Raw genomic sequence first — 26,898 nt, 5'->3', positions numbered from 1 at the left:
CTTTTGGAAAGGCATCATTCCAAAAGAGGAAAACAGAGTATGATAGTCTTAAACACATGTTTTAGAGCAATTTAGATGGTCTAATTGGTTAAAGTTTATAAATATTGATTGATAAACTAGACGACCAGGTTTCTTGTCATCAAATCCATTTCGGCTCAATTGAAAAATCAATCCATCAATCCGTCTCAAGAATTGTCAGTGGTCTATGATTAATCCTAAGAAAATCTGAGTTTATCCTTCTGGTTGCAAATTCAATCGGAAGTTTTTATAAGCATGACAACCTTCGATAGCTTCCAATTCAATGATAAACCCAAAGTCTCTCTTGCAAATATTTTGCCTCTTGGGGAGCACGTATCATTCGAATATTTCACCTCCAAAACTTACATTTTTTAGACCCATTTATCACAAACGTTTCCTTGGAAACGAAAAAGAGGTTTCGTGATTGCTTCAGAATCTCAAGTTCTGTAGACAGCTGCAATCTAGAACACCTTCTGTTGTTGAGCATAAGCAAAGAGGCGTTCAAAGACAGACCTTTTGAAGTCCCAATGGTGGTGCCCTATTGAATCCATCAAAATGTTAGTTCTTGTGCTTGGAGATTTGCACATCCCTCATCGATCTAGTGCTCTGCCGAGCAAATTCAAAAAGCTCCTGGTTCCAGGGAGGATCCAGCACATTTTGTGCACTGGTACCATTCTTCAAAAATTCCAACTAGATTTAATTTGTCTTCACTAACCGAAGCTTTTTATTGTGTCGATAGGGAACTTGTGTACCAAGGATTCTTTTGACTATCTGAAAACTTTGGCTTCGGATGTGCACGTGGTTCGGGGCGATTTTGACGAGAACTCCAATTGGCCTGAACAAAAAGTGATCTCCGTGGGATCATTCACTATTGGGTTGTATCATGGTCACCAATTGGTTCCATGGGGGGATCCAGAAGGTGTGGATTCAATTCATTCAATTCCTGACATGAACTACTGGAATATGGACGGGGATACAAAGGTCGAGAACTGACATTTCGGATTCTTTAATTCCCTTTTTCTTCGAACGAGCCTGCCCCCGGTAAACGTTATTCTCCACCGATTAGTTGGCGGTGGTACTTTTTTAAATCTTAACCTGACCTAATCAAACCTAATCTAACCTTACCTAACCTAACCCAACCTAACCTAACACGACATTAATAACCCTTAAAGTCTCTATCTAAACCTTTTAACATTTGCCACAAATTTAAAAATGAGCACCGCCAACTAATCGGTGGAGAATAACGTTTATCGCCTGCCCCCTCACTACCTCTAATACTTCTACATAGAATGAATGAGCTAGCCCTCTTGCGGTAATTAGTTGCAAGAAGAGTGACTAGTTCAGTCATTCTGTGCCTTGTTGAGAATTGCACTTTGGGAGAGCATAACTTTCGATTCAGTAATTCGAACAAGCTAAAAATTAAAACACGTATTTTTAGTGACTTGCAGTCCATTTCATTGGAAGAAGAACTCCATGCGTTTACTTGATTCAGAGATGTTAATTCTCAGCTTCAACATCCCCTTCCATATTCCACTGGTTTATGTTTCTGAGCTAGGATAGATATGAACCTTGTGATATCCATTTATTTTACAGCCTTGGCCATGATCAATCGTCAGCTCAACTGCGATATTCTGATCACCGGGCAGACCCACAAATTTGAGGCTTATGAGCAGGAGAATCGCTTTTACGTCAACCCTGGCTCTATAACGGGGTCGTATTCGCCCGTGGGGGAGGATAAAGATCATGTACCTTCATTCATACTCATGGATATTCAAAGTAATACCGTGGTCACGTATGTCTATCAATTGATTGAAGATGAGGTCAAGGTGGAACGGATCGAATTCAAGAAAAATGGAAATGCTAACGCTGAAGTCAATTGAATGCGGTTACCATGTGTTCAAAAGTATTTTATTTTGTTACGATTTTTAAGTTCTAATACACGGATGATTATGTCGAAGTTTCGTCAGCAAGATTTACATAATGCTCAAATATAATGCGCGATTTTTTTTTCGTATGGTTTTGCGAACTTCCTTACCGCTATTGGGACTGGAATCCCAGGAGCTCAAGACGAAAAATCTATTAATTTTACTCAACTTTTATTTTCTTATATTATTTCATTGACAAACGAATTAGAGTTGGCTGATCTGGCTGACCCTTGAATATAAGGTTGATCAGGAATTTTACTAAAAAGCTAGTCCAACTTTGGCTTAAATCCTGCTACTGGATCAACGCCCACAAACTACGCCTACGAATATTTAAGGGCAGCAAATTGAAAAATGAAGGCGCCCGAGAAAGAACATAGTTGGACTTAATTGTTTTAACAAGCCTGGATTCTCGAGGGCTTGAAGGTGCTCTCAAAACGCACGTTAAATAGGCGAGGCATATTCAAGATGCGGCTGGACAATCGACTTGTACAGAGATAACACCGTGGTACTATCTCTGGACTTAAACGTGCGATATATCCAACCACCCATTTATAAGGCTATGCCCACCTTCAACTGGATATGCTCACCGAATTTTCCATTAATTTGGAGGACTACACCTAAATCCTTCATGGATGATACCTGCTGAATGCCCATACCTTCATCATCTAATAGTGGAGAGTCTAATTTAGTTGACCCATTAGTCGAAATGGGAGTAAAATTTGAAACGTCGAGCCATGAGACTGATGAAATATGATGGTCCATTATATCTGAGCCAAGAGTTTATTAGTACGAGTACTTGATTTTACTTAATAATCCTCAAGGAAGATGCATAGAAATGTGATGAATACCTACTGAAGGTGAAATTTAAAAAACACGAAACCCGAAGAAAAGTCACATTGAAATCGCGCACCAAGGCTGTTCAAAGAATACCATGAAAGCAGGATTTTTATCTGAAGTGTACTATGCAGCCAAAACACAAGGGGCGAACCATGTCGCTTTACTTATGAAAGCCTTTTTATGTACTTTCACTGAACTGTCACTCATAGAAACCTCGTGTCATGGTGAAATTATGAATGATTTTGTCAAGGATCGTAGGAAAGTCCTGGTTCTCTAGTATTATTATTATAAGGGCTTGGAAAAAAATGTTTTTAGGGCCAAATTATCACCCAAAAATTTTTTGAAGGCACCAAATAACCTTTTTTCTAGGAACATATAAGCCTGTTTAAAAGTAAAAAAGCCACATAAAAGACAACATTAAACTAATTTTGAAAAAATGTGTAACAAGTTCCAAAGGTTTCAATATATTTCATTATCTCAAAATATTTGAAATCAAAAGGGCTTGAAGTTGTCTTTTAACTTGGATCCCCAAATTAATTCCCTAAACCATGCAGGTTTCTTGATCAAATTTGATTTCTCTGGGTGCTTTATTTTAGCTATCTCTCAGGGTGAAGAGACCTGGGCTCAAATGCAATTTTTTTTTATCTTGCTGTTTTGTGTGTCAGATATTAAGGTTCTATTTGCTTTTTTAGGAAAATTTGGGTTTTTGCCAAAAGGGCAGGCAGAAAGAGTGTGGAAATTAGAGAACAAGTACTTTATTGCAACAAACCAAGAAGATTGGGACAATGCAGTATGTCAACTGGTCAACAAGTTCAACTGGATATGCTCATCGAACTTTCCATTATTTTGCAGGACTACACCTAGATATTTCATAGATGAGACCTGCTCAATATCTTTACCTCTATTATCTACGAGTGGAGTATTCAAAGGAGTTGACCCAAACGTCATTGTTGGATTTTTCCAACATGATTTGAGCATTCAGAATGTCGGAAATCGTCCCACCTTTGTCTCAAACCGAGCAAAGTCAATTATAGGCATTACTATAACAAATGGGTTCCTAATCTCTGATCTGATCAAATGGTGCGTGAACCCAAATGATCAAGTTAGTGACCATAAAAGAATTGAATTTAAATACAAAATAAATCTTTAAGCAGGATATCAAGACATGGAACTTAAAAAATGCCAACTGGTCCAAATTCACGGAGACTCTAGAGCTTACAAGCAGGAAAATCCACCCAATAAAAGTATGGAATAAAAATTACCTAGACCAAGAAGGGTTGAGCCTTCAAAAAAGAATTTTAAACGCTCTTGGTGTTGTGTATCCTATAGTTGTCTTGAAAAATTTGAACAAAAGGATCCAACCGAAATGGTGGACAGATGAAATAAGGAAACTCCGAGTAGAATGTCCCAGATCTGCGAGAAGTAAATACCAAATCTCTAACGAAGCTAATCAATTTGACTACAAAATGAAACGTAAGCTTCTTCAAAGAGAGATTCGTTCGTCCAAAAGAAGGACCTGGAAAGAGTTTTGCAACTCAATCGAGGGGCCTAATAGCATGGCAAATCTTGAGAAATGCCTTGAAGGTAAATCCTCTCAAAAACTAGAAACGGTTACAAAAGCTGACAAAACTTTGACCAAACATGGAAATGAAGTAGCAAATGAAATGTCCAGTGCACACTTTCTGGGCTCTGAAACCCAGAAAATCACCAGAAATTATGATATCTGTCCACCTGAAGTGAACGACCAAATCATTACACATCACTCCGAGGTTAGCTTCATAACCCCTTCCAAGGTCAAAGACGTTTTTAAGGAATTTCATCCCGATAAATCTTCCGGCCCCGATGAAATCAAACCAATAGTTCTACACCATTTAGATGATATCACAGTCAATCCCATCGTCAAACTATCCAAGTTGTGCCTGCTCCTGGGCCATGTTCCAGAAGTATGGTGCAAAACAAAAGTATTTTTTCTTCCCAAACATGGCAAGGACAATTATCAAAACCCAAAGTCATTTCTACAAATCAACCTGGGCTCTCTCCTCCTAAAAGGGCTTGAAATGCTCATTTTATGGCAACTGGAGGACAAGCACTTGCTCGAGAATCCACTTTATGAACGGCAGCATGCCTTTCGGAAGCAAAAGACCACAAACTCGGCTCTTTCTGAGGTCTGTAGCATTGGACAACAATGCTATGACATATTCGCCGTCAACACCAGATGAATTTGCGTGATTTGGTTCAACCATGCATCGCCAGTGCAAATTCGTACCTCTAATGGTACCATCTGTACACAAAAGCTCGACATTGCAACGGTTTTCAACACCTATTTTACCACCATTGGCAATGCAGTCAGTACAGAGTTTTCTTGGGCTGATCGTGGTAAATCTGCTTTGAGTTATGTGTCTAAACTTCCAAATCAGCGAACATATTACTTAAGAATCGTTTCTTCGCTTGAAATCATCAAAGTGATCGAAAGCTTGCCAAGTAAAGCCAGTTCTGGCTTTGATGGACTCTCGAGTTTTGTGCTGAAAGAAATAAGAAAAGAAATTTATAGACCTCTCGCTGAACTAGTCAACATTTCCCTCATAAATGGTTGGTTTATTCCGCTTGAGTGGAAAACTGCTCGTGTTATACCACTTTTTAAAGCAGGGGACCGTTCTGATATGTCGAATTATCGACCTATCAGTATATTGCCAGTGCTGTTAAGGGTACTCAAGAAGGTCGTATACGGGCAACTTTTTACTCCTTTTGAGGAGGACCACCTGACTGCATGCCAATTTGGATTCCGCCCAAAGCATGCGACAACCCATGCCGTTCACAACTTTATTGCAGATATTTTTGACAATGCCAATAGCAAATATTCGACAGGCATTTTTATTGATCTCCGAAAAGCATTTGACACAATTGACCATGACATTCTTATATCCAAAATGGATAAGCACGGTTTTAGCACTGATAGTTTTAGTTTTTAAACATTAGTCTTTAACATTTAGTACTGGCTTTAGCAACCAAATGGGCTTTTAAACTTTCTAAGTAATCGGACACAACAACTTGATGTCGACAATTACATATCCGATCCTCTGCAAATATTGTGTGGATTACCTCAAGGTAGCATTTTGGGACATACATACATTGGGGAAGAAATAATTGAGGTATTTGAAATCCTTCAGTTTATTACGATTTTTAAGTTCTAAAACATGGATGACTATGTTGAATTTTTGAATCCTCTATGTAGAAACCTTGGGAGCACAAACGTGGCAAAATCATAGCTTGATTGTTTATTTTGAACATTTCCAGTTTTTTCTTCCTCGAAACTTTCAGAGACGTTCCTTGAAAACGCTCAATTCGTGGAGCCAAGACGGTAAAAAAGTATAAATGAGCACATTGCTACAAATAAAGCAAAAAGATGGGATAAAGTGACAGTAAAATGCATGGGTCTGTTTTGGTCAGCCTTGGGAATCACACACATGATTTCCACGTCTTGAGCTAGCTCTTCAACCCAAGATACAAATGTATCCGTAGAACAGGCCTTGTTTATCTTGGCCATTTCCCTCTTCAATTGTCGCCATCTGACCTTTTCATTCACCGGGAGCTTCTCTTCTAATTCCAAGGCAATATTTTCATAGGCATTGCCCCCCAGGGCAGATCCCCCCAACAGGCTCCGGATTTCATTGGCATAACGAAAGAGCGATTCCGGATCTCCAGCGTCGACTTTCTCCATGGCTTGGATCTTTTTCATATACGAAGCTTCAAGTAGACTTGGATCTCCGTATCGATTCTTCAGTAAGATTAGGGCCTTACAATACATACGGTGACCTCCAGTCATGTTTTTGAGGAGAATGGCTGGCTCTCCCTTTAAAGATAACTTCAACCGACACAACTTTTCCTCGGAGGATCGCTTGGTCTTATGAATCATCAAATGAAACATCCAAATAAATTCTTTCCATTCCAATGGATCCCCCGCAAACTCTTTGAGGACCACGTTTAAGGGTTCATTATTGCAATCCCCGATGTTTCTTTCCATGTTACTGGAGCCATTAGCAAGTTCTTGAATCCAATCATCGTTACCCAGAGACGTTGGGGAATCTTGTTGAACCTTTTCCTCCCGGGACTCTTGGGGCTCCATTCTCTGTTTGGCGCATGGCTCCTCTATGATTTCATCCAAAAAATGAGGTTGCCCTGAAGAGTCATGTGAATCGGTCTTTTTCTGTTTTGATTTGCATTTCCTTTCTCCCATCGGTATGGGAAATAATTCTGATTCTCGATTGAGTGCAATGTAGTAACACTTTGGGCCCCCAAAGCCAATGGTCACAAATATTGACATTGTCGGGTCTGGATTATCCCGGCTCTTAATTTCGATTTCCCGATAAAAAGTCACAGGTTGCTGTCCCACCACAAGGGAGATTGAATTGTTCTTGCCTACGGGTATGTACTTAGGCATTAACTTGAATTCGGAGCAATCTGAATCGGTTGGATTGGTCCATTCAAAGCCTTCGGACATGTTCTGATACACAATTTTTAGGACCTTATTCATCTCCAAGTCATAGCAATCACGCTTTTCCCTCATTGAGCTCCGTTCGAAAACATTTCTATTCCGATGAAAGTTATTACATTCTCTGAAGGCTTTGACTTTTTCAAGCAGGTTTTCAACATAAAGCTTTAGCTCACATGCCAAGGACTTACAATCCGGCTTCGACGTCGTTGTGGAATATCTACGAACAACACAAATAACTTGAAGTTGACATGCTCTAATCCATTCTTCTAGAGTATTTGCCGCTGCAAAAGCCCGATCAGCAGCATCACTTGCTAATTCTAGTTGCCTTTTACACTCGTTATCGTTTTCGTTTTGGAATGCTGTGTCTGCCTTCTCCAAGGAGAGATTGCATGATTTGACTTCCAATGAATGAAGACTGTTTGACTGGTTGTTGGTTCGAGTCAGTTGTATTTGACCTTGAGCAGAATCATCTTGTATTACTTGTAACACTTTTTGAATGGCTTTTGGCTGGAATGGCACGTGAGCAGCTTTTTTTGCAACTATTTTTGCAGCCTTTAGTGCGAGTTTCGTGGCAATTGTTGTCACAGGCCCCATTCTTTCTCGTTTCTTGGGCCGTGGCAAACTACTACTTACTTTTGACTCCGTGAAAGTGTTTATAATGCCGATTATATGATCGGCTTAATAAGATAACGAAAAGAAGGGTAATCACGAAAGCATAAACATATTATACATGGATTTATCTCCATCGGTTCATCCGCCATTGCTTGACTCTTAAATTCTTATATAAGGTTGTAAAGAGACCTATTATTTTCGTCATTTTGAGATAACTTGGTTCAAGTTTTGATTTCGACCGCAAAAGTAACAAAAGCGTTGATATTCTAAGTCATAGCTAAGTAGCTAAGTGTAGGTAGCTCATTAGGTCGTTCTTGCTCGTTTAGCATTTCATTGAGCTTTCACCTCCCAGTTCGAGACAGGACCAGATGATGGCAAGTTGACAAATTACAAATGATGGAATATTTCTAAAATGAAGATGCAGTCAAGTACAAAAGCGCTCCGGGAGCAGGTGTGCGTTGGGACCCCCTGGCTGGAGTGCAGAGTGAGTCTCCAATGGCGCAATTCAAATGAGTCTAGACAGACTATTGTTGCCGAACCCTCTCATTCAAATCCGGCGCCTCTGTGGAGGTTGCGAGAGTGGGTCGTTTGGTCTAGACAAATTTAAAGAGCTATTTTCCCGCCATTTTGAGACTTGAGCCATCAATGCCCGCGTCCATGTGGAGGATGTTTGTGAGCTCCGACAAGAGGTCATCATGCATAGTCTGTGGTTGGCTGATAGTAAATGCCAGCGATTGTGTGAGAGAAGCAGCGATGGGAAATATCGAGATTGATTGAATTTCTGCCACTTTCTGCCACAAGTGGCAAAAAATGGCAGAAATTGTTTGAAAGTGGTCAAAATTGGCCGCCGGTGGTTAGAATGGCCGATCTTGATTCTAAAAGAGGTCAAAGAGAAGAAGGATCATATGGGTTGGATAAGTTTTTCAAGTGTTCTTTGCGACAAAGCATATTGATATAGCATTGGCTGAAATGCAAAATGTTCCTCAAATATTGATATTTATACTGTTTGATGGTTGATTGAATTGATAGCAGTGTCCATAGACCACTTGCAGTATCTAAGGCCTAGCCACACACTTATATTGTATTCAATAACCATTTTGATATGTTATATTGTATTCAATACCCATTTTGACGAGTGAGTAAAAAAATGTAACTTTTTTTTAAATGCAAGTGTCGTCATTTGGACTTTAAAAAGTTTAGGTCAAATAGCATCCCTGACTCCAATCGATTGCGGTGGCAAAATTCAAACTCGATCACACACCAATGCCGTTTAGTGGTTGTATCTCACATTCGACTACATACAGGTAGGCTTAAAAATCAATGGAAGCGATCGTAAATACTAGAAAAAGATGATTTAGAATAATACAAATAATTCTATTTTCTGTCATTTTTAGCCTTTTTTGGCCATTTTCTGCCATTTTTGGCCATTTTCTGCCATATTTTGCCACTTATTTTGGACTAATTTCTGCCATTTTCTGCCACCAATTTCTGCCAGGTGGTAGAAAATGGCTTTTAATAATTTCTCATCCTTGGAGAGAAAGGTTCAAAACGTTTTGTAATAAAGAGCTCCAGTACAACAAGGGTGTGATGTCAGCCAATTATCAAAATTAATAAATGTCAATAAATAGACTTGCTTATTTTTCAAGCCTTCAATGACTGTTGAAGGCAAAAAAGGAAAAAGACCTGTGCTCACGGACTTTGAATATACCTTATGATCAGGGCTTGAACCGCTACCGATACAATTGCAGAAAAGAGGGCCTAAAACAGCATAAAGAAATTATGACGTGAAACACATGATTCCTGATTACTGATTCGTTCCCATCCGTCAAGTCATTGCATTTGAGACGGAGTTTTAGAAGAAGAAAACATATCTTTCCCCCGTTATTAAAGAAGGAAGTACCGGTAACTGGAGGGCTATACACCCCGTTCCGTTACCGTCACTTTTTCAAAAAAGTTACGCATTACCAGTAGCATTATGCAAGTCTTGCTTATGATTATGTCTGAGGGTGAAAAATGCCCTTAAGTTCTCAAGTTTGTTGGACCTTCTGTCTTTGATTTGGAATAAGAAGATTCTAATTATTTTCCGATTCTTTAAAAAAAAAAATCCACAAACAATGATTAAAATGAGAAAACTGTTAATCAGTTTGAAATCATTCCTATGTTAGTTTCCTTTCTCAAGTTTGTTGGACCTTCTGTCTTTGATTTGGAATAAGAAGATTCTAATTATTTTCCGATTCTTTAAAAAAAAAAAATCCACAAACAATGATTAAAATGAGAAAACTGTTAATCAGTTTGAAATCATTCCTATGTTAGTTTCCTGTCCCAACCCCAAACTTGCGTGGCCATGAACTGAACTGATGAAGTCTGAATATTAAAAATGAGATGTTTACGACCAGGATACATATTTTGAGGTATCTTGAGATTATCAAACAAACAAAGCATTTACTAATAGGTAATCTGGAATTCACGCCTCAAGGGTTGAAGTGATGTTAATTAAATTGTTTTATCACCTCCAGATTTTATGATCTAATGCCATTATTTTTCTGGACGTCACTTCAACGAATCCATGTTACTCTATTATGAGTACAAACCGCCACCTCCCGAGCACTCCCCTGCAGGGGCTCCCCGCCCAGATGAACCATTCGGGTCGATATTTATCCAGTCGGTCAAGAAGATGTCATTGTCCATAGCTAAACTAACATCTCTTCGGAATATTGACGGTCGAACACTCTTCTTTGGCAACGAGACTGGCAATCTATTTAGTCTGGCCCATCGTCTACTCTATAACCATCAGGATTTTCATCCGTTTTCCATTCCAATGGCATTTGCACTTGTTGGGCGGGGTCTTTATTTGTTCCGGAAAAATGAACTTATTTAGCCAAAGCTGTTTGGAATGTTACCTGTATAAAAATATCCATATTGTCTTAATCCTGTCTTATCCTCGACGGCAAATTCGGGTACAGTTACGGCATCAACATCATATTTCGCCATATCCTTCTCATGTTTGACCTCACGTTTCACCAAGGCACTTTGTTCGATGACAATCAACTCAGCTTGAAGGTCAGGGACTTTTGCACTATCCTCATCCTCAGGTTCAGCATCATCAATTTGCTGATTCCTCTCCTGTGCCCAATACTCATACCATTGCTTCGATTCCAATAACCAGATCTTGCTCGATAATAAACCCATGTTCTCCCCTGATTTTGTGCTGGAACGCTTTGTTAGATATGACACATGGCGCAGTGGCGTGGAACGCAGCCTGTAGTGTTGTGTTGGAACCTTAAAGTTAAACTATTGTGTAAGTTTGATTCAGACAACGATTTTGCTCGAGATGCCTCCAAAGACATTTCAAGGCTGAAACGTCGTCGAAGACAACTTCGGTTTAAAGCAGTTCAAGCTTTTGAGACTTTGCATTCGCGTATTCATGAACATGAAGTTTCTAATCCTTCCTCGTGGCAACTGTGGATGTTCCCCAGTCTGGAAAACGAGTTCCGATCTGTGGAAACCTGCGTCGAGTCCTATGCTGAGGCTCACGTTAAGGTCCAAATTCACGAGAAAGTTGATGATGCTGAACCTGAGAATGAGGATAATGCAAAAGTCAGTGACCTTCATGCTGAGTTGATCGTCATCGAACAAAATGTACGAACCTTAAAGTTTCGATGTGAGGCGATGTTGCATTGATGATGATATGTATATATTTCGAGAGTCGCGGGAACATGGTTGGGTAAACCAGCGCTGTTGTTCCCCTTGATCGACCCGGCCTGGAATATGGCGTGGGGTTGTACATGAGTTAGCCCTAGGCAAATAGGGAAAGATGAAACGGGAGGCATCAAACGTCAGTCTTTTGAGAACACTCAAAACTTTCGACCATCTTTGTTATGAGGGATCCCTTGACAGGTTGGGGTGGGTATTTTCGGTTACTGTTCTGCCTGGTCATCTTTTCTTGTCGGTGTTTTTGCATACGTCCATTAGTGAGAGGGTGAGAGTTTTATTTCACCATGCAGTTGTTGGTCAGGTTGTTCAAGGAGGTCAAAGCTTTCTCGGCCACAGGCTTTTGGCCAGAACGTCGGTAGAGTTCGTTGTCGGTTGGGTGGTCATGGAAAGGAACACGAAGAGCAGCCTTCATAGCGGCGCGGTGGAGCTTATGGAGCCGCTCAAGGGCTGCATCAGGCCCTCCCCCACCTGGATTGGTTAGCAGGGGGAGACCGTAAATTAGTTTTGACGTAAAGATGCCCTGCACCAAACCACACAGAATGTCCCTCGGAAACTGATAAGACAAGCGGCGCAGAATCCCGATCCGCCCCCTGAGCTCAGTTTCCAGGACGCTAAGATGGCTCCTCCAGGACAAAGACTTATCAATTACAATTCCAAGCATCCTTTCCTCGCCCGTCTCCTCAATGAGGGACGTTCCAACCGTTATGGGGGGCTTCATTGTTTCTGCCAAACATCATGAATTTTGTTTTGTCGGGGTTGTGGGCACATGTGGTAATTTCGGAGAGTCGGGATGTTGGGAAGCAAGTGCATCTAATCTTGCTGCTCATAGAGGCCGGAGCCAAATTGACCGAACTTCGACATACAAATCGAACAAGCGAGGTCAGCAACGTGGTCGGCGCCAATCAAGAAATCGTGACAGATCCAAGACTAAGCCTGAACAGTGCGATAAATGTAGTTTTACTGAGCACTTTGGACCGAGTTGCTCTGCAAACACTCGGACGTGCAATAATTGTGGCAAATCAGGCCATTACCGTATGATGTGCCACTTGTAAAAGAGCTTGGTGATTCGAAGCCGAAGTATGACACCTAACACTCTAGCTCAAAAAGTGTTCGGGTGATTAATGCTAAAGTCAGGAGTGCGAGTGGTTGCACTTCAACCCCAACGGCTTTGATTCATGTTCAAGATTCTGCAGGATTGTGGTTTCAGGCAAAGGTCTTACCTAATACTGGTGCAACAGACTGCATCATTCCGTCAGGCCTTTGAAGGCGGGGATTTTCTATGACATCAAGAGAAAATCCATAAATGATCGGTATCAGCGGCTTATGATCAGTCACCACCGTGAATTTTTCGGCTCCAAGTAGGTAGAGACGACATTTTTGAACTGCCCAAACGATGGCTAACAGTTCTAATTCACAAACTGTATAACGATACTCGGTGTCTGACACAAACCGCGAACCACATTGGATTCCATTCCGTCCCGTGTTCTTGCAACAACGCAAAACCGAGGCCTTGCAAACAGGATGCATCAGTCAATAACTTGATGGGCAGAAGAGGATTGAAATGGGCCAGCACTGGAGCAAGTGAAAGGATTCGGCCTGTCTTTTCAAAGGCAGGATCATGAACATCTTTCAACCATACAAAGTTAACTGGGCCCAGTTAATGCATCAAATGTCGTTATATTAAAATCACTCAAGCCATTGGAGTTATTGTCAGTTGACATATTTTGCAGCTTCATTGGAAAAAACTCCTCCTTAGAAAATACTAATCAGTAATCACTCAGTATATCTGCCAAAAGCTTTGGTTCGTGGACGTATCTACGTATCTCTGTATTCGAAGGGGCCAAGTGTGCACTTGGTTCTTCTCTTTTCGTTTGCAAACGTGTAAAAAGCTTTCGCATTTGTTTTTTCCTCTTGATTAGTGATAAGTGCGTGACTTTATCCTTCTAGCCAGCTTGGAGCGGTTTTTAAAGAGTAGGTTTTGCTTTTAGGGTGCGAGAGTACGTAGTTTTTCGGAGGATAGTTTTGGGATATTGAGTTGAGCACAAATATGCTCAACAAAACAAGTCATTCGCCTAACAACATCGTCAATGGTGGGTTATTGTTCCAGAACGGAAACGAGGTCAATTAAGGCTAGTAAAGTGAACGCGGTCATGGCCAACTGACGTTATTCCATGGAGTAAAATCAAAGACAACATGCCCAGCCAAACCGCACTGTGCATGCATTGGGTTTTGACATTTATTCCATTTTACATGCTTGTCTAAGCAATTAGCATTGTGGTATTGAGCCAATTTGATAGTGCGCTAGCTGATTAACACCAAACATGCTCATTTAGTAGGGTTTTGTAACACAACTTGCTCAAAATCACTCGATTATTGAAAATTCAATGGGCGAATGGTGCGACTTGATTATAATCTTTGTCTTAGTTCTCTCTCCGAAATGCCCAAAATCAGGGTGCCGGACCGCATTTTTCCTTGAATTTCCTTTACTTGACATCCCCTATTGCTTATCATGCTTATTACTCCTTCCGAATCACTTTCGTGAAACGCATATCTAGCTGGCCCTATTTACTCCCATTTCTCTAATTTTGAACAAATTCTTCCTATACTTCGGAATTTTAGAATGTGCCCCGCCCTGTGGAACACATTCAGAGATTACTAGAGTGGAACAGACGTCCTCAAAAATTGTAGAGGTCCTTTTACCTCTTCTCCTCCCGTTGTACCTATTTCAATAAGGTTGTGGTCAGACATTTTACTGGGGGAGACTAAGCACCCTGGATTCAGAGACGCGCGAGGTTTGAGACTCCACTTCAATAATGTAAATGATCAGTAGAACTAAAAAGTTTCCAAACAGATTTTAAACTGATGCGCTATATAAGAAAGAGTTCTATCATGACAAGGATCATTGAATACTTTCTTCAAGGACACTGCCATATTTTACTTGAAGGCAAGCTGATTCAAGAACATGGCATTTTAGATTGTTACTACTATTTTACTACTTTTAAAATCCTTTCTGAACCCATTTTTTCATAAGATTAGATTGCTATAACATCTCATTAGATTATTCAGATTAACACTATCACATATGTGCTTCCTGAGTCTATCAAGGAACAAGTCCTTTTATACTTTACAATGTAATTTGTTGAACAAGGTAGTACTTTCTATTTTGAGGTGCTTTGGTCCAACTTGAGACTGCCAGCATACGAAAGATCAGTATGTCAAGTACATTTTATTGAGAAATACCACACTAATTCAATTCTAATGACAAAAGACACTCTTAACCCTGTGGAATGAGTTGGTTGAATCCATGGTGGATCAAATTTATCATAAATCATTCAAAGCTTTACCCTATTGTGCATTGCAAAAGTGTGACCTCTTTTTAGAAGCGACTGACTCTCTGTCGGGAAGGTTCCCAAGTAAAGCCCATGTTTGTTGACAATTGGCAGCCAATCAGATCGGTCGAATTTGATGACATATACTCAACCTCGCGTATCTATGCCTATAGCATCTATAGGAGAGACAGAGACCTTCTTATCCAGTTCAGGGCTGTTCGTAAACATTAGATCTAAAATATTGTTCGCCCAGAGGCGATTTTTTGAAACGCTTGTACCTCTGAGTTACGGATTGGACCTTACGTAGAATGAGCATTTGCTCACCTCTTTGACCAGTGTAGTTTCATACTGCTTAACGTCCAAGCCTTTAACTCCAAGGTACGAGCTTTAAAAAACTGGCCTCTGGTTAGGATACCAACGCGTTGTAAAAGGTTAAAATATAGCATGAAATCTTCCAACTTTCGGTTTGCGTTTGAAGCCGATTTTGATATCGGAATGTTGCCAAGAGTTGCCAATGGCAAAATGGAAATTAAAATCACCCAAAATTAGCACTGACAAAAACTATCGTTTTCGTCGACAGTTCGCATTGCATTCGATCTCGATATTTCTCCGTTGTTTGTCACCAGAATCGAAACTCGAGAACGGATATACTGAAGATTTTTCTGGACTGCGGTACAATAGGACTCGAGATTAGTCCATGAATTGACAAAGGATAATAAATCGTGGGGAAATTGAGGATGGAGACCTTAAAGGCACGAGGACTCCAGCCCAACAATGTGGAACTAAGATTATGGGCAATGTTAAATGACAAAACTTGGGAATCCCATGGCAAGTTAGTATTGGTGCCTAACACTTTTAGAGCGTTCTTGGTGTATTTCACGGCCAATTCTCCAGTTCCATTACCCCATTGGGAATGAATCGGATTTTGCTGAATCGTGACACCAAGCAACCCAAACCAATCATGAAGCTCCGTTCCTGGTAACAGAACAGCTTCAGAGTCCCAAAGAAGGATGCACGGCAATCCCAATTGGTTGGGGGAAAATACTAGTTTCGATCGTGTGGCGAATGTGCTGCAGTGACTTTGATGGCCTAGGGATCAAAACCAAGAAGAAGGAGAAATTACAGCGAACACTATTGGAATGATCAAGTGATATAGGTTGCGTTCATGTGTCGTTACACCTTTCCGAACATATGTTTTTGTTCTCCATTCTTCTTTGCCCACGTCATTCTCGTTCTGCTACTGTACGTCTTACCTTAGAGACCTTCTTCCATACCACCCATCTACCAAATACAACTTTATCTCTGTTCGGTCCTTGCGATTATTCCGTGGCGCAGTTGGTTGCCCATTTGCCTGTGGAGGTGTAACAGACTTGCGATTGCGGTCTTCCTTGTGGGTCCCAATCTGTTGGACATTCTTTGCTGCTCTACTTTTCCTGTTGAATTTGGTTTTCAATCGCCCATGGTCTTCCTGTGGTCATCCCGTCGTTTTTCCGTAGTGTCCTCGAGCCATTTAGGTTATTCGATTATTGTTTCGCGGTGGTTAATCCCCCGTATCCGTGGATGGAATTGGATTTGGTCTATCTGGATATCTTCATCAAAGCAGTTTAGTCTCCCAATTTCTTGTATGTTAACAAATATTGTTGTATTGAGCCTTATTTCCCTGTCGAAGTTTTGATTTGTCCGGTATGGCCAATCGAGAGGAACTCCTAAATTTGAAGGCCTCTCGAAAAGGCCACAAGGGTTTAGCCACGAGAGCTATGCGTGCAGCACTTGACGCTATTGACTCATTCGTGGAGGGCGACGATCCATTTTACATAGAATCAAAACTTCGCTCTTGCGAGACCATATTGAATGCATACCGCGAAGCCAAAGCGGCCATTTTGTGACATTCTGCGGCCGATTATCATAATTGTGACCGGAATTTGAACGTTCAAGAGGATAATTTTGACAATAATCAACTCAGAATTGATTATTCGATTACATTTAGAGGGGATTTCGTCAAGATTTTGATCGATCATTAAACTCGTTGGAAGATGACAGCCCTGTTACACGGATCAACTCCTCTCCAGGCCTTCCTAAACTCGATTTCAAACGACCCCCCATGTTGGAGGAGGACACTAATTAACGGACTTACGTTCAATGGTGTCCATTGTGGAATAATTATGCCACGTTGATTTCGTTGCCTCAGCGAGACCGACCAACTCAAGTGTCTTTATTTTGGTAATGCTGCAGCCTTGGTTTTCTCCAAACCGTTCAAAGTGTCAAGCAAAATACTGTACGCCAAGTTCATGAAATTCTTGGAATCATCAAGGATCACTTGAGAAGTCTTCGGAGCATCCACTTGGACATGCGTGAATTGCTCCAATTGCGTCAAGAACATGGCCAAGATTACATAAGTCTCTGCAATTCCATCCGGAGTTTGGTCGATTTCGCTGATGTCGCTCAAATCGCAGAGGACAACCTCTTGATAGCTTTTCTTCTTCTTCAAGCTAATAATAACGAATCCGAAAAGCTTTAGTGATGGAACGCAATTCTATCTTTTGTAACAATATACAGGCCCCCGTCTTGTTCAGTAAGCTGTTTTATGAATGGGATCAGGATTAGACTTGATTCGAGTGTTACATGGCAACCGTGACATTTCTTACCTACAACCCTCAGTGACAAGTTTTTCGTGCCTCGCTCAAGTTTCTACTAATTCCCTTCTTGGGATATATAGGAAAAGCCCTTCCGACGACTTTAATACTTTCTGGTGGAGTCTCGGATGAATCCTTGAAGACAACCGTCGAAGTGATCTTCAATATCGAAGTCATTGATTGCATCTTGATTCGATCAAACGGGGGAGCATGAAATCCTTCCACCAGCCATGGACCCATTTCGGTGGATAACGGAGTCCATGTGGCGGTTTCAAGGCTCTTTACACCAAGGCCGTATACTTCTCTTCATTGACTTTTCCACTTGCCAATGATGGTCCTTGTGGAAAAGATATTTTCCCCCGCTAATGATGTTTCTTGTGGAAACGATGTTTTCAATAACGAGATTCTAACGATATGAAGATACGAGACTTAGTATTACCTAGAAAAATGAAACAAGCTTTGGTCTAATTGGTAAGTCATAGACTGCCTTTTATTCATAGATAAACATGGCTTTATTTGCAGAGAAGAGCATGCGCTAACGGCGCCAGTTCCAAGTCTCAAGCAACATGTTGGAGCATAGAGTCCCTCTTTGGGATCAGGGTGTGGTTCTCTCATGACGATGCTTTAGTTCGTGTACAGACCGACCTTTTCGGCCGGTTTTACTCTAGAGCACGCCTGCTTTTGAGTTATGGTCGACCCTATCTCAAGAACATGATGATCTGACAGATTACTAGGTGTCACATGGACATACTGGATCAGATCAGGATCATTGGAAAAGACCAAATCCACAACGTTAATTGCTCTGGTGGCTACAACAACATGCTGGACGAAATTGCGTTCAAGGCTTAACTCAGAGGTACGAGTGGTTGAAAAGCTCGCCTGCCGAATGGTTCGTTCAATTATCCTCAGAATGCGTAGGGTTTAGTCTCAGTACGTACCTCCACTCCATAGATCTCAAATCATTATTACTATATTCTTATTGTGATCAACTTGATTTTCTTAAGGCACGAAATATCTTACCTAAAGTCATATATGATACGATTGCTCACGAACAAAAAAAAAACATAACATCTCCATTTGACAAGCATCATCTTTCTTTGTTTGAACTCATACCATTGAATCATAATCATTAATACACTTTCAACGTGGCATGAAAGACCTAACTCAGTATTTTATCAATATCAAGTAACATGGTCTTTAACGCGTTAATGGCCTAAATATTTAGATTACCTCGGGTTCAGTTGATTGCAAAAAAGGTCACCCTAAGGACTTTCTTGTTCTGACCGACGACGTCGACAGTCGTCAGGATTTGGGTCGGTTGAATGATCGACTGTAAGCCACAAAACATTCTGATTCTCGCACAGACTTGGGCTCGTTCTCCGAGAAGGCAAAGCCACGAGCCAGGTTCTTCAATTGGATTCTAGAACGAATCCGTGGTAACGATTCCGAGAGTGAAATGAGAGTTTGGCGATCTTCTTCGAAATCGGATGACGGTAGCTCCCTTTCAAATCGATGACGGCTGAAGGCTTTGGCGATGAAATCAGGTAGCAAGGCAAAGATTGGAACCACCAATGCTAGGGTCCAAAATATAGTCCTATTTGCATTGAATTGAAGCACTCCAAACAATTGACAGTAGAGGTTTGGAACACAAACATAACCAGACAAACTTGTGAATAGCGCCCAAAAGGCGATTCCCAGGAAACAAAAAACAATACCAGCCAGATTGAGATTATTCGAGGCCAGTAAGGACTTGCCTGAGATAGTAAAAATGAGCAAAGTATAGATGCTTTGTTCAAAGGAGAAATAATCGATTTCTTGTGAAGTGCTCCATGGAATGAGGAAAATAATCGATGAGTGAAACAATGAAGATAATCCCCAAGTAAGAAGTGCCTTAGTATCAAAATGTTTCCCTCTCTGGGATGAACTGAACGAATGAAGGTTCCATTCACTTTGAGTACTCCAAGGGCCTCCGTCATATTGGTCCATTAAAGTCAAAGCAAAGGGTGGCAAGAAAGTAAAGGCCAAGTTGTGCAAACTGGTTGTGAAACGATCGAATACTGGTTGACCGGACCATTTGGAGAACAGTAGAAACCTGCAAATAGAAAAAAACGACACTAACTTGTATTTCAAACGATCCAGCGGTCTCCAAATAACATACCACAACTGAATGAGGTGGAAGGTAACACTTTTGTAGAAAAAGAAGCAGACCATATTGGCGACCCTGAGCGAGTTCTGAGCGCCATGAGAAAGAACCAGTTTTGGCAAACCTCTGAATTCGGCAATGGCGTAATCGGCCACTGAAGCAGCCTCACTCCCATGAAATTGAATGTGTTCGTCGGGGATTCCCGATATACCGATTCCAATGTGAGCTGTCTGGAGCATTGGGACGTCGTTTGAGCCGTCTCCAATGGCTAAAGTGACCTTTCCAGACTTCTTTTGGATCATCTGAATGAGGTCAGCTTTCTGCTTTGGGTCTACACGGTAACAGATCACGGTTGTGGAGCACATGCATAATTCTAGAAGGTGGTTCTTGAGCTTGGGACAGTCGTGACAATGGCCAATAGATCGACCAGCTACTACAAGGACCAGAGCATGACATTTTGAGGCCAGGTTCTCTTCACGGAATTTTGCCACATGGTCACACGCAATGTCTCTTGCCTCGTCTAAATCGCAGTCAGGGATCAAAATCAATGGAATATGATCGTGGATTAGTCCAGCTCTCTTGGCCGTGCTAACAGCATTTTCTTGTCGATCCCCGGATAAAATCCAAATATTTATGTTGGCTTTTAATAGCTTCTGGATGGACGACTTAGCCTCGTCTTGAAGCTCGTCTTCAACACCAGTGATCCCAAGGAACTCCAGCTCAGTTTCTATTGCACCAAGGGCTTCAGTAACCTTCTGTGATCTTTGGGTGATTTGACTGATTGCTTGTAACCACTTGTTCTCCCACATGTGGAAGAAATGTGGTTCTAAGAGTTTATAAGCGTAACACATTGTCCTCAGGCCGTCCCCTGCAAAGTGCTCTAAATCTATGATATGCATTGGATCTGGAGGCACTTTCAGCAGGGATAAAATAGCAGAATCGGCTCCTTTTGAATACATTAGTATCTGTCCGTCTTCAGTTTTCAGGATCGTGGACATCATTTTTCGTTCACTGGTATATTCGAGCACGTATAGCACACTGTATTTAAACCTCTGACCGCGATACGAAATGAAAGCGTTGTTGGCTGGGTCTCTGCCCACAAATTTGCTGATTCCAAAATCAGCACAACCCTGAAGTATCGCTTTTTCATCTGGGGATCCCACGAAGAATTCTTGGCCTTTTTCATTCTTTTGGGGAATAACTGTGTGACAAAGGACCATGGCTTGAAACATGTCTCTGATTTGTTGACAATCAACTGAACACGTTCTAGAAGAGCTTCTTGAACATTGACACCCTTTCAGGAGTGACAAAAGCCCCTTGGCGTCCACTGAAGGCTCCAGGACCATTCCACCAATGGAACATTTCTTAAATTTCAGTTTGTTCTTGGTGATGGTGCCAGTTTTGTCCGAAAAAATGTATTGAACTTGTCCCAGCATCTCGTTCAATTGGGAGTTCTGAACTGTTGCTCCTTTGTTGTAAGCTTCGGAGAAGATTTCCACATCATTTTTGATGTGATAAGACTGGATCAATCGGATGATTTGGACCGTGGCCAAAAGTGACACAGGAACCACGTTATGAAAAAGTATCAAGAGTCTCAAGAAACTGGAGAAGAATAAAAACCACGAAGGATCGCACAAAACATCATCGGCATCGGTGTAAGAGAGTGCGGGATTTCTGCAAACATCTAAAGTGTGAATGGTGGCACAAATCAAGCAAAGCAAAATCAATCCCAAAAGGAGCGCTCCAATGATTTTGCTCACTTTGGCATCGAATTGAGATACTTTAGTAGGATTGGAAATCTTGGCATTCATCAACTGTTTGGTTTCATAACCAGTTGCAATGACAATACCTAGGACCCAATCTGTATTCCTCAAGGTAACTCCCCTAGGTAAGAACTGCCCGAGCCCAATCTGATAGATCTTGTTTTGGTGCCTCAAAATAGCACGAAATTCGTTCAAATCTTTCGTTTGTGGTTCCAATTCAATGGTACAATTGAAGTCGCACACGTCTTCGTTTGTGACCAAATACGAGACACCGAATAAAGCTTGTCGCACTTTCAGGTTGGACTCACCGTCCAAATGAGCCGTGTCGATATAGGAAATACCCAATGGTTCGCTTGAAGTCAACAAAATGCAATCGGCAGGAACAATGTCGTCCTTGACGATCTCGAGAATGTCCCCAACTATAACATCCTTCCACTTGGTGCACTGAAAATGGTCCTGGGAGAAAACGAATGTTCTCCTGTTATTGATTTTGACATCGGTCGCTCTTCGTCGGAGATCTTCGATGACATCTCGGATGAAGGTCAGTCCCAACAAAATGGAAAGTGTTCCAATTGTTCCCCATCTTCCTGTTGGAGAAATATCGGGAATCTGCTGAAGCCCAGCGATCAACAAGAAGTACAAATTTGGCAATTGAGTAAATTGCTCGTAAAGGAAAATAGGCACAAAAGTTAACAGGTTATAACAAGCCAGGTTTTGAGCATTTTGTCCAGACCTGACACGCCCATTTAAGCCTCTTATTCGTCCTGAGATGCGAATTTCGGATCGCTCTTGCGTCATTATGTTTAGATGGACACATTACGGTATCACTCAGAGGATTGCCCGAAACTCATACAAAACATTCTTGGACCCGTGCCAAAATCAGGAGGCATTGTGTACAAATGCAATTTGCGGGAATTTTAAGCCGATTTTGGGTCAAAGTCGAGTATTCGGCTATTTGCTTACTGTAAATTAATTGAGATACCGAGGGCTTCATTCGATCCGGCAAAAAGTTTGCTAGGTAGATAATTTTGCAATGATTGAAACAATTAGCATATTCAGCGTGTATCTGCAAATGAAACTGCAAATGAAATGCAATTAAGAGGCTGTAGCGATGCATTAACCCTAGATTCTTAGTTGCCCATCAATTACCAAAGGAGCAAGAAATATGGATTGGTCTTTTTTTGCCGAAAACTTTCCCCTCGTCGTAAGTCAAGTAGTGCAAATGAATAATGTGACTGACATCTTGGGAAGATGTATTATTTGTTTTACGTCCGACCCAAGCAAGGCCAACACCATCATCTCAATCCTCCAGAGCCAATACTCTAAAGTGAATCAGCAATTGGACCAAGTGAACAATAAGTTGGATCGTCTACTTAGTGCGCCCGAGAGGAAGTTCCAATTGCATTTGAGAGAGGCCAATCTATATCACAAATTTAAAAAGAAACAAGAGTCTGCAGATGAATTGAAGGCAGCGAATGATGCTGCCAAAGATGCTTTCAATACTGCAGACAATATTGAAGGATGGGTAAAAGCCACCGACTTTCGAATGACTTGCGCCTTCATGAAGCTTTCTTTCGACATTTCTCCAAGAAAGGACACTGAATTGCAGATTTTGGGGGAGACGCTCAAACTTCATCTTGACGACTTACGCGAAAAAATTGAGGACAGAAAAATCCGGGACCAAGAGGAGGCTAACTCTGCAAGTTTTGGAAGTGGAAAAGCCAAAAAGAAGGAAGCAGAAGAGAATCGAGAACAGTATGACCTTGCAGAGGGGAAGCTTTTGAAGACTGTGTATTGTATGTTGTCCGAATCCTTGAAATGGACTAATCCAAAGAAAAGAATTTCCATTAAACAGGAGCATCTTACTTTCGACGTGTTGCCTAAGTACGTGCCTATTGGAGAGGAGAATGCAGTTGATGTGTTGGTACAAAAGGAGCCTTACATTTTGGTCAAGGTCCATAAGAAAGTCCTTTACAACATTGAAAAGCAGAACAAAAAGGACAAAGTGGACAAAAAGGACAAAGTGGACAAAGTGGACAAAAAGGACAAAGTGGACAAAAAGGACAGAAAGGACAAAGTGGACACGAAGGATAAAAAGGACAAATCCATAACCATAACTCCAACCGTATCCTTGGTTTGGTCTATTAATGACGACAAGCATGAAGCTATCCTACCCAATCTCATGCTGGAGCTTGAGCCTTTCCCCATCACTATTTCCAAGAGCAAGTTGGAGGGTTTCCGAAGAGGTGGTATGAAAGTGGACTTAAATAGAACATTGTCCTTGAATCCAGGAGTCTTGAAAGAACCCAAGAAAGGTCCTTCGTCACACTTTCCCTCTCTCGCCCATCAACCCATTTCAGAACCGGGGAGCTCATTGGAGACGGAGCGCACCCCAAAAGCATCAAAACACGATAAACGACCTCGATGTTCTATTTGTAGTAGAAAAATTAAAGACCAAGAGTTGAAAGCATTGGATGTCTCCTTCCATCCCACTTGCTTCAATTGTTCCCAATGTGGAGACAACCTGTCAGGAGATGATATTCGCTTTATGGCGGATGATGCAAAGGAGATATTTTGTTTGGATTGCTATAACAAGTAAGAAACATTCCGTGTCATTGCATATGCTTCACTTGATAGCGACTTTGCCTTCAATTTGCCAAAGCAAAATTAGCATCATATCAGTGAGTGATTTTTCTAACCAGTAACCAAAAGAAACAAGTTTACTTTAGGCGATATGTTGACTTGCTCTTTCAAAAAATGTCAAATTTGCCGGATACTTGTGCCCCCGATTACGTTAACTTTGCTCAAAACGACCTTTAAAAAATTGTCAAGTTTGAGAATAGATAATACGCGGAAAGATCGAGAGCAAAAGCATTTGTAATAGAAGGGCGTGGTTGTAAATAGTTGTAAATGACCATTATCTACATCTCTTGTTTTCTGGATCCTTGGTTTGAAAAGGGCCCAAGTGTGCAAAAAATAGTTTTGCTTCGAAGAAGCGTATATTTTTGTATCTTGAACGTTACAGAAAATTTGGAAAACTTTGCTATGGATGTCAAACCGTGATAAAAGTTGCGGGTGTCACTGGTCGTTCAGTCATTGCTGGAGAGCGAAACTATCATCCAGAGTGTTACCGTTGTGAGGTATGTAACGGATAAAGTGTCATGTTTTTTTGCTAAAATATCGCGAGGGACGGTGAAAATAGAAAGCAGCTTTCAAAGTATTATGATGAAAGGAGTGAAAAACAATGCCGGCAAGAATTTTAAGCCCATTCTTCTTAATCAAAACCGTCTTACCACCGCTATTGTGAATGTAATGCCTGCACCGGGTTTGGACCGACGACACCTTAGGAGAGGGTACTTGTCCAAATAATGTTGTCTCATAAAGCGCTCAGCTACATTAGCTCCTTCATACACATATGATGTCTGATCCACAGATGGATGGTCAAGAACTTATTTAAGGTTGACATAAAAGCTGCCAAATGATCGGTTTCCCCTTATGAACATTAGAGGAAGTCAAATTGGAAAAGGGCGAGATCCTACATTTAAGCATATCTAAAAAAATATATATATATATATATAAACCGTTCAATCGATTAGGTGTGCTGGGGTACCGTATTGGTAGAGCATCCCCTTTCCAAGTTGCTTGTCCTGGGTCGATCCGAGGAAGCCGAGTTCAAGTTTCTTTGCGGTTTGCCATTTTTTGCCAATAGTGAGTCTTGCAATTGTCAGAGGCTAACACGCTGAAGCAGAAATTTTGTCTTCAAATTTTCGAGTATCTGCTTTCGCGTTTGTCTCAAACTACCATTTTCGAAATCATTTCAATCAACTTTAGGTACAGGCACATTTTCAAGGAATTTTGATCACCTTTTTCTTATCCTGTCTTCTCATGGTTTAGCCAAAGGAAAACTCGATTTGATGTTTACTTGTATCAAAAATTTTCTCTTCGTTTCAGGAATGTAGAGCAAAACTTGGTGCTGGCGGAGAGAAGTGTTACCCAAAAAATGGCAAATTCCTCTGTTCACGCTGCGCTTACGGTGATTCTGATTGAACACTTGATGGAATGGAATACTTGATTTGTTGACTTGACGTAAACTACACTGGGACCTAAAAATTCTCGCTCCATTGAAGTCTGGCAACATTTTATATTTTTCGCTTCTTAAGCACTGCTTCTGAAAATAGAGTAGATATTTGAGTAGCTAAAGGCACGTGCTAGATATTATCAACATTGAAGAGGGAAAGCCCAATCAACTCAAAGGTACAGTATCTGTTTCGGCCAAGGTGAATTAATTGCCAAAGTATCACTTCTCTGGAGAAATTGTAATGCCGCCTGGCACCAAAGACGCCCTCAGAGGACGTTTGGTTGGTATGATTGAGGATGGAAGACTCATTAGTTACTTCAAAGACCTTGGGGATCTCATTGCGAAGTGTTAATCTTTGGTGGGCTCACCACCAGCTGACAACAGCCTCCAAGACAAACCTCGATCAGGTCGTCCCAAGGTTGAAACAGGAGTGATCAAGTATGTGCTAAACCTGAACTTGGGAAAGAGGTTATAGAGCACCTGAAAACTGTTAGCTCGGCTAACCAAAAAGACTTATCGGTGGGCAGGGAGTCCTAGAGGGTTCATTTGAAGTGTCACTTGGGCGCCCGTACCTGTGAGCAGCAAACAAAGCCCCACCTTATTGAAACAAGGAAAAAGGTGATGTTAACCTTCGTCAAAGACAAAAAATCCTGGACTTCTGAGGATTGAAGCTGAATACTGAATATCAGATATTTAGTATCAAAAAATGTAGAGGCTATGACCAACATACTTGGAGATCGGTCAGTTATCTAGTGTGCTTTCAACCCCACTGAGCTTAGAAGCAAAAGCTCATTACTCTGTTGGTGAGTTTGTTGAGATTGGCAAGGCTTGTCAAGTTGAGCGTTTAGATGATCTCGTGGTCACAGATCAAGATGCTTTAGAGGCCATCAGGGACTTGGGAATCTCGAGCTCCCTTGGCCCTGATGGGGCGACATCTAAGTTTCTGATGAGATGCTCAATGGTTCTTGCTCCTGTTTTCTCGTACTTGATGCGTTGCATCTTGGATCAGGGCAAGTTTCCTTCTTCTCTGAAGCTAACCCATGTGGTCCCGATTTTCAAAAGGCGCTCCCCAGCAATTATAGCCCGGCATACACTCTGCACCCAAAGCAGAGGTGTGTGAAGAATTCTGTTGGATACATTGCTGACATCAAGGACATGTTTCTTCAAGTGGAATTGACGGAAGAAGACGCTAAAAATCACCGTTTTTTTTGGCAAGGCGAAGAAAAGAAGATGGCCGTCCTACAGATGAACACTCTGGTCTTTGGAGACGGCCCTTCTCCATGTGTGACCATGCTGGCCCTATAGAAGACGACGGAAGATCATGGAACGGACAGTGCAAAAGTGACGGAGACAA

General features: G+C 41.3%; 3 protein-coding genes across 4 annotated transcripts; 2 read left to right on the top strand and 1 right to left on the bottom strand.

The window, feature by feature from the left end:
• The first annotated feature begins 470 nt into the window (after positions 1 to 470).
• Positions 471 to 1,975, top strand: LOC131882999 (vacuolar protein sorting-associated protein 29-like). Its single transcript, XM_059230321.1, has 3 exons — positions 471 to 685; positions 758 to 937; positions 1,612 to 1,975. The coding sequence occupies exons 1-3, from the start codon at positions 574 to 576 to the stop codon at positions 1,896 to 1,898; spliced, it is 579 nt and encodes a 192-aa protein (XP_059086304.1). The 5' UTR covers positions 471 to 573; the 3' UTR covers positions 1,899 to 1,975.
• Positions 1,976 to 18,051: 16,076 nt separating this feature from the next.
• Positions 18,052 to 22,317, bottom strand: LOC131882984 (uncharacterized). Of its 2 annotated transcripts, XM_059230299.1 has the most exons (3): positions 22,200 to 22,317; positions 19,719 to 22,053; positions 18,052 to 19,652 (listed from the first exon to the last, which is right to left on the bottom strand). In XM_059230299.1, exons 1-3 carry the CDS (start codon positions 22,210 to 22,212, stop codon positions 18,863 to 18,865), a joined length of 3,138 nt encoding a protein of 1,045 aa, XP_059086282.1. In that variant the 5' UTR covers positions 22,213 to 22,317; the 3' UTR covers positions 18,052 to 18,862. The 2 variants fall into 2 exon arrangements, with proteins under 2 accessions (XP_059086282.1, XP_059086281.1); XM_059230298.1 differs by having other exon boundaries at positions 19,719 to 22,296.
• Positions 21,867 to 25,666, top strand: LOC131882992 (uncharacterized). The gene is made up of 4 exons (XM_059230312.1): positions 21,867 to 22,007; positions 23,076 to 24,061; positions 24,492 to 24,606; positions 25,418 to 25,666. Exons 1-4 carry the CDS (start codon positions 21,990 to 21,992, stop codon positions 25,511 to 25,513), a joined length of 1,215 nt encoding a protein of 404 aa, XP_059086295.1. The 5' UTR covers positions 21,867 to 21,989; the 3' UTR covers positions 25,514 to 25,666.
• Positions 25,667 to 26,898: the final 1,232 nt, after the last annotated feature.

The sequence above is a fragment of the Tigriopus californicus genome, chromosome 7 (genome assembly GCF_007210705.1).
Source record: "Tigriopus californicus strain San Diego chromosome 7, Tcal_SD_v2.1, whole genome shotgun sequence".
NCBI lineage: Eukaryota > Metazoa > Arthropoda > Copepoda > Harpacticoida > Harpacticidae > Tigriopus > Tigriopus californicus.
This window is presented reverse-complemented; position numbering and strand designations above follow the sequence as displayed.

Bases quoted from the DNA above. Each gene is read 5' to 3' on its own strand.
- LOC131882999 (XM_059230321.1), top strand. From the start codon at position 574: ATGTTAGTTCTTGTGCTTGGAGATTTGCACATCCCTCATCGATCTAGT. The intron at 686-757 runs GTACCATTCTTC...TTGTGTCGATAG, and splicing joins CCAGCACATTTTGTGCACTG to GGAACTTGTGTACCAAGGAT. The intron at 938-1,611 runs GTGTGGATTCAA...TTTATTTTACAG, and splicing joins TCCATGGGGGGATCCAGAAG to CCTTGGCCATGATCAATCGT.
- LOC131882992 (XM_059230312.1), top strand. The intron at 24,062-24,491 runs GTAAGAAACATT...TGAACGTTACAG, and splicing joins TGTTTGGATTGCTATAACAA to AAAATTTGGAAAACTTTGCT. The intron at 24,607-25,417 runs GTATGTAACGGA...TCTTCGTTTCAG, and splicing joins CAGAGTGTTACCGTTGTGAG to GAATGTAGAGCAAAACTTGG.
- LOC131882984 (XM_059230298.1), bottom strand. From the start codon at position 22,264: ATGACGCAAGAGCGATCCGAAATTCGCATCTCAGGACGAATAAGAGGC. The intron at 19,653-19,718 runs GTATGTTATTTG...TTCTATTTGCAG, and splicing joins TTCCACCTCATTCAGTTGTG to GTTTCTACTGTTCTCCAAAT.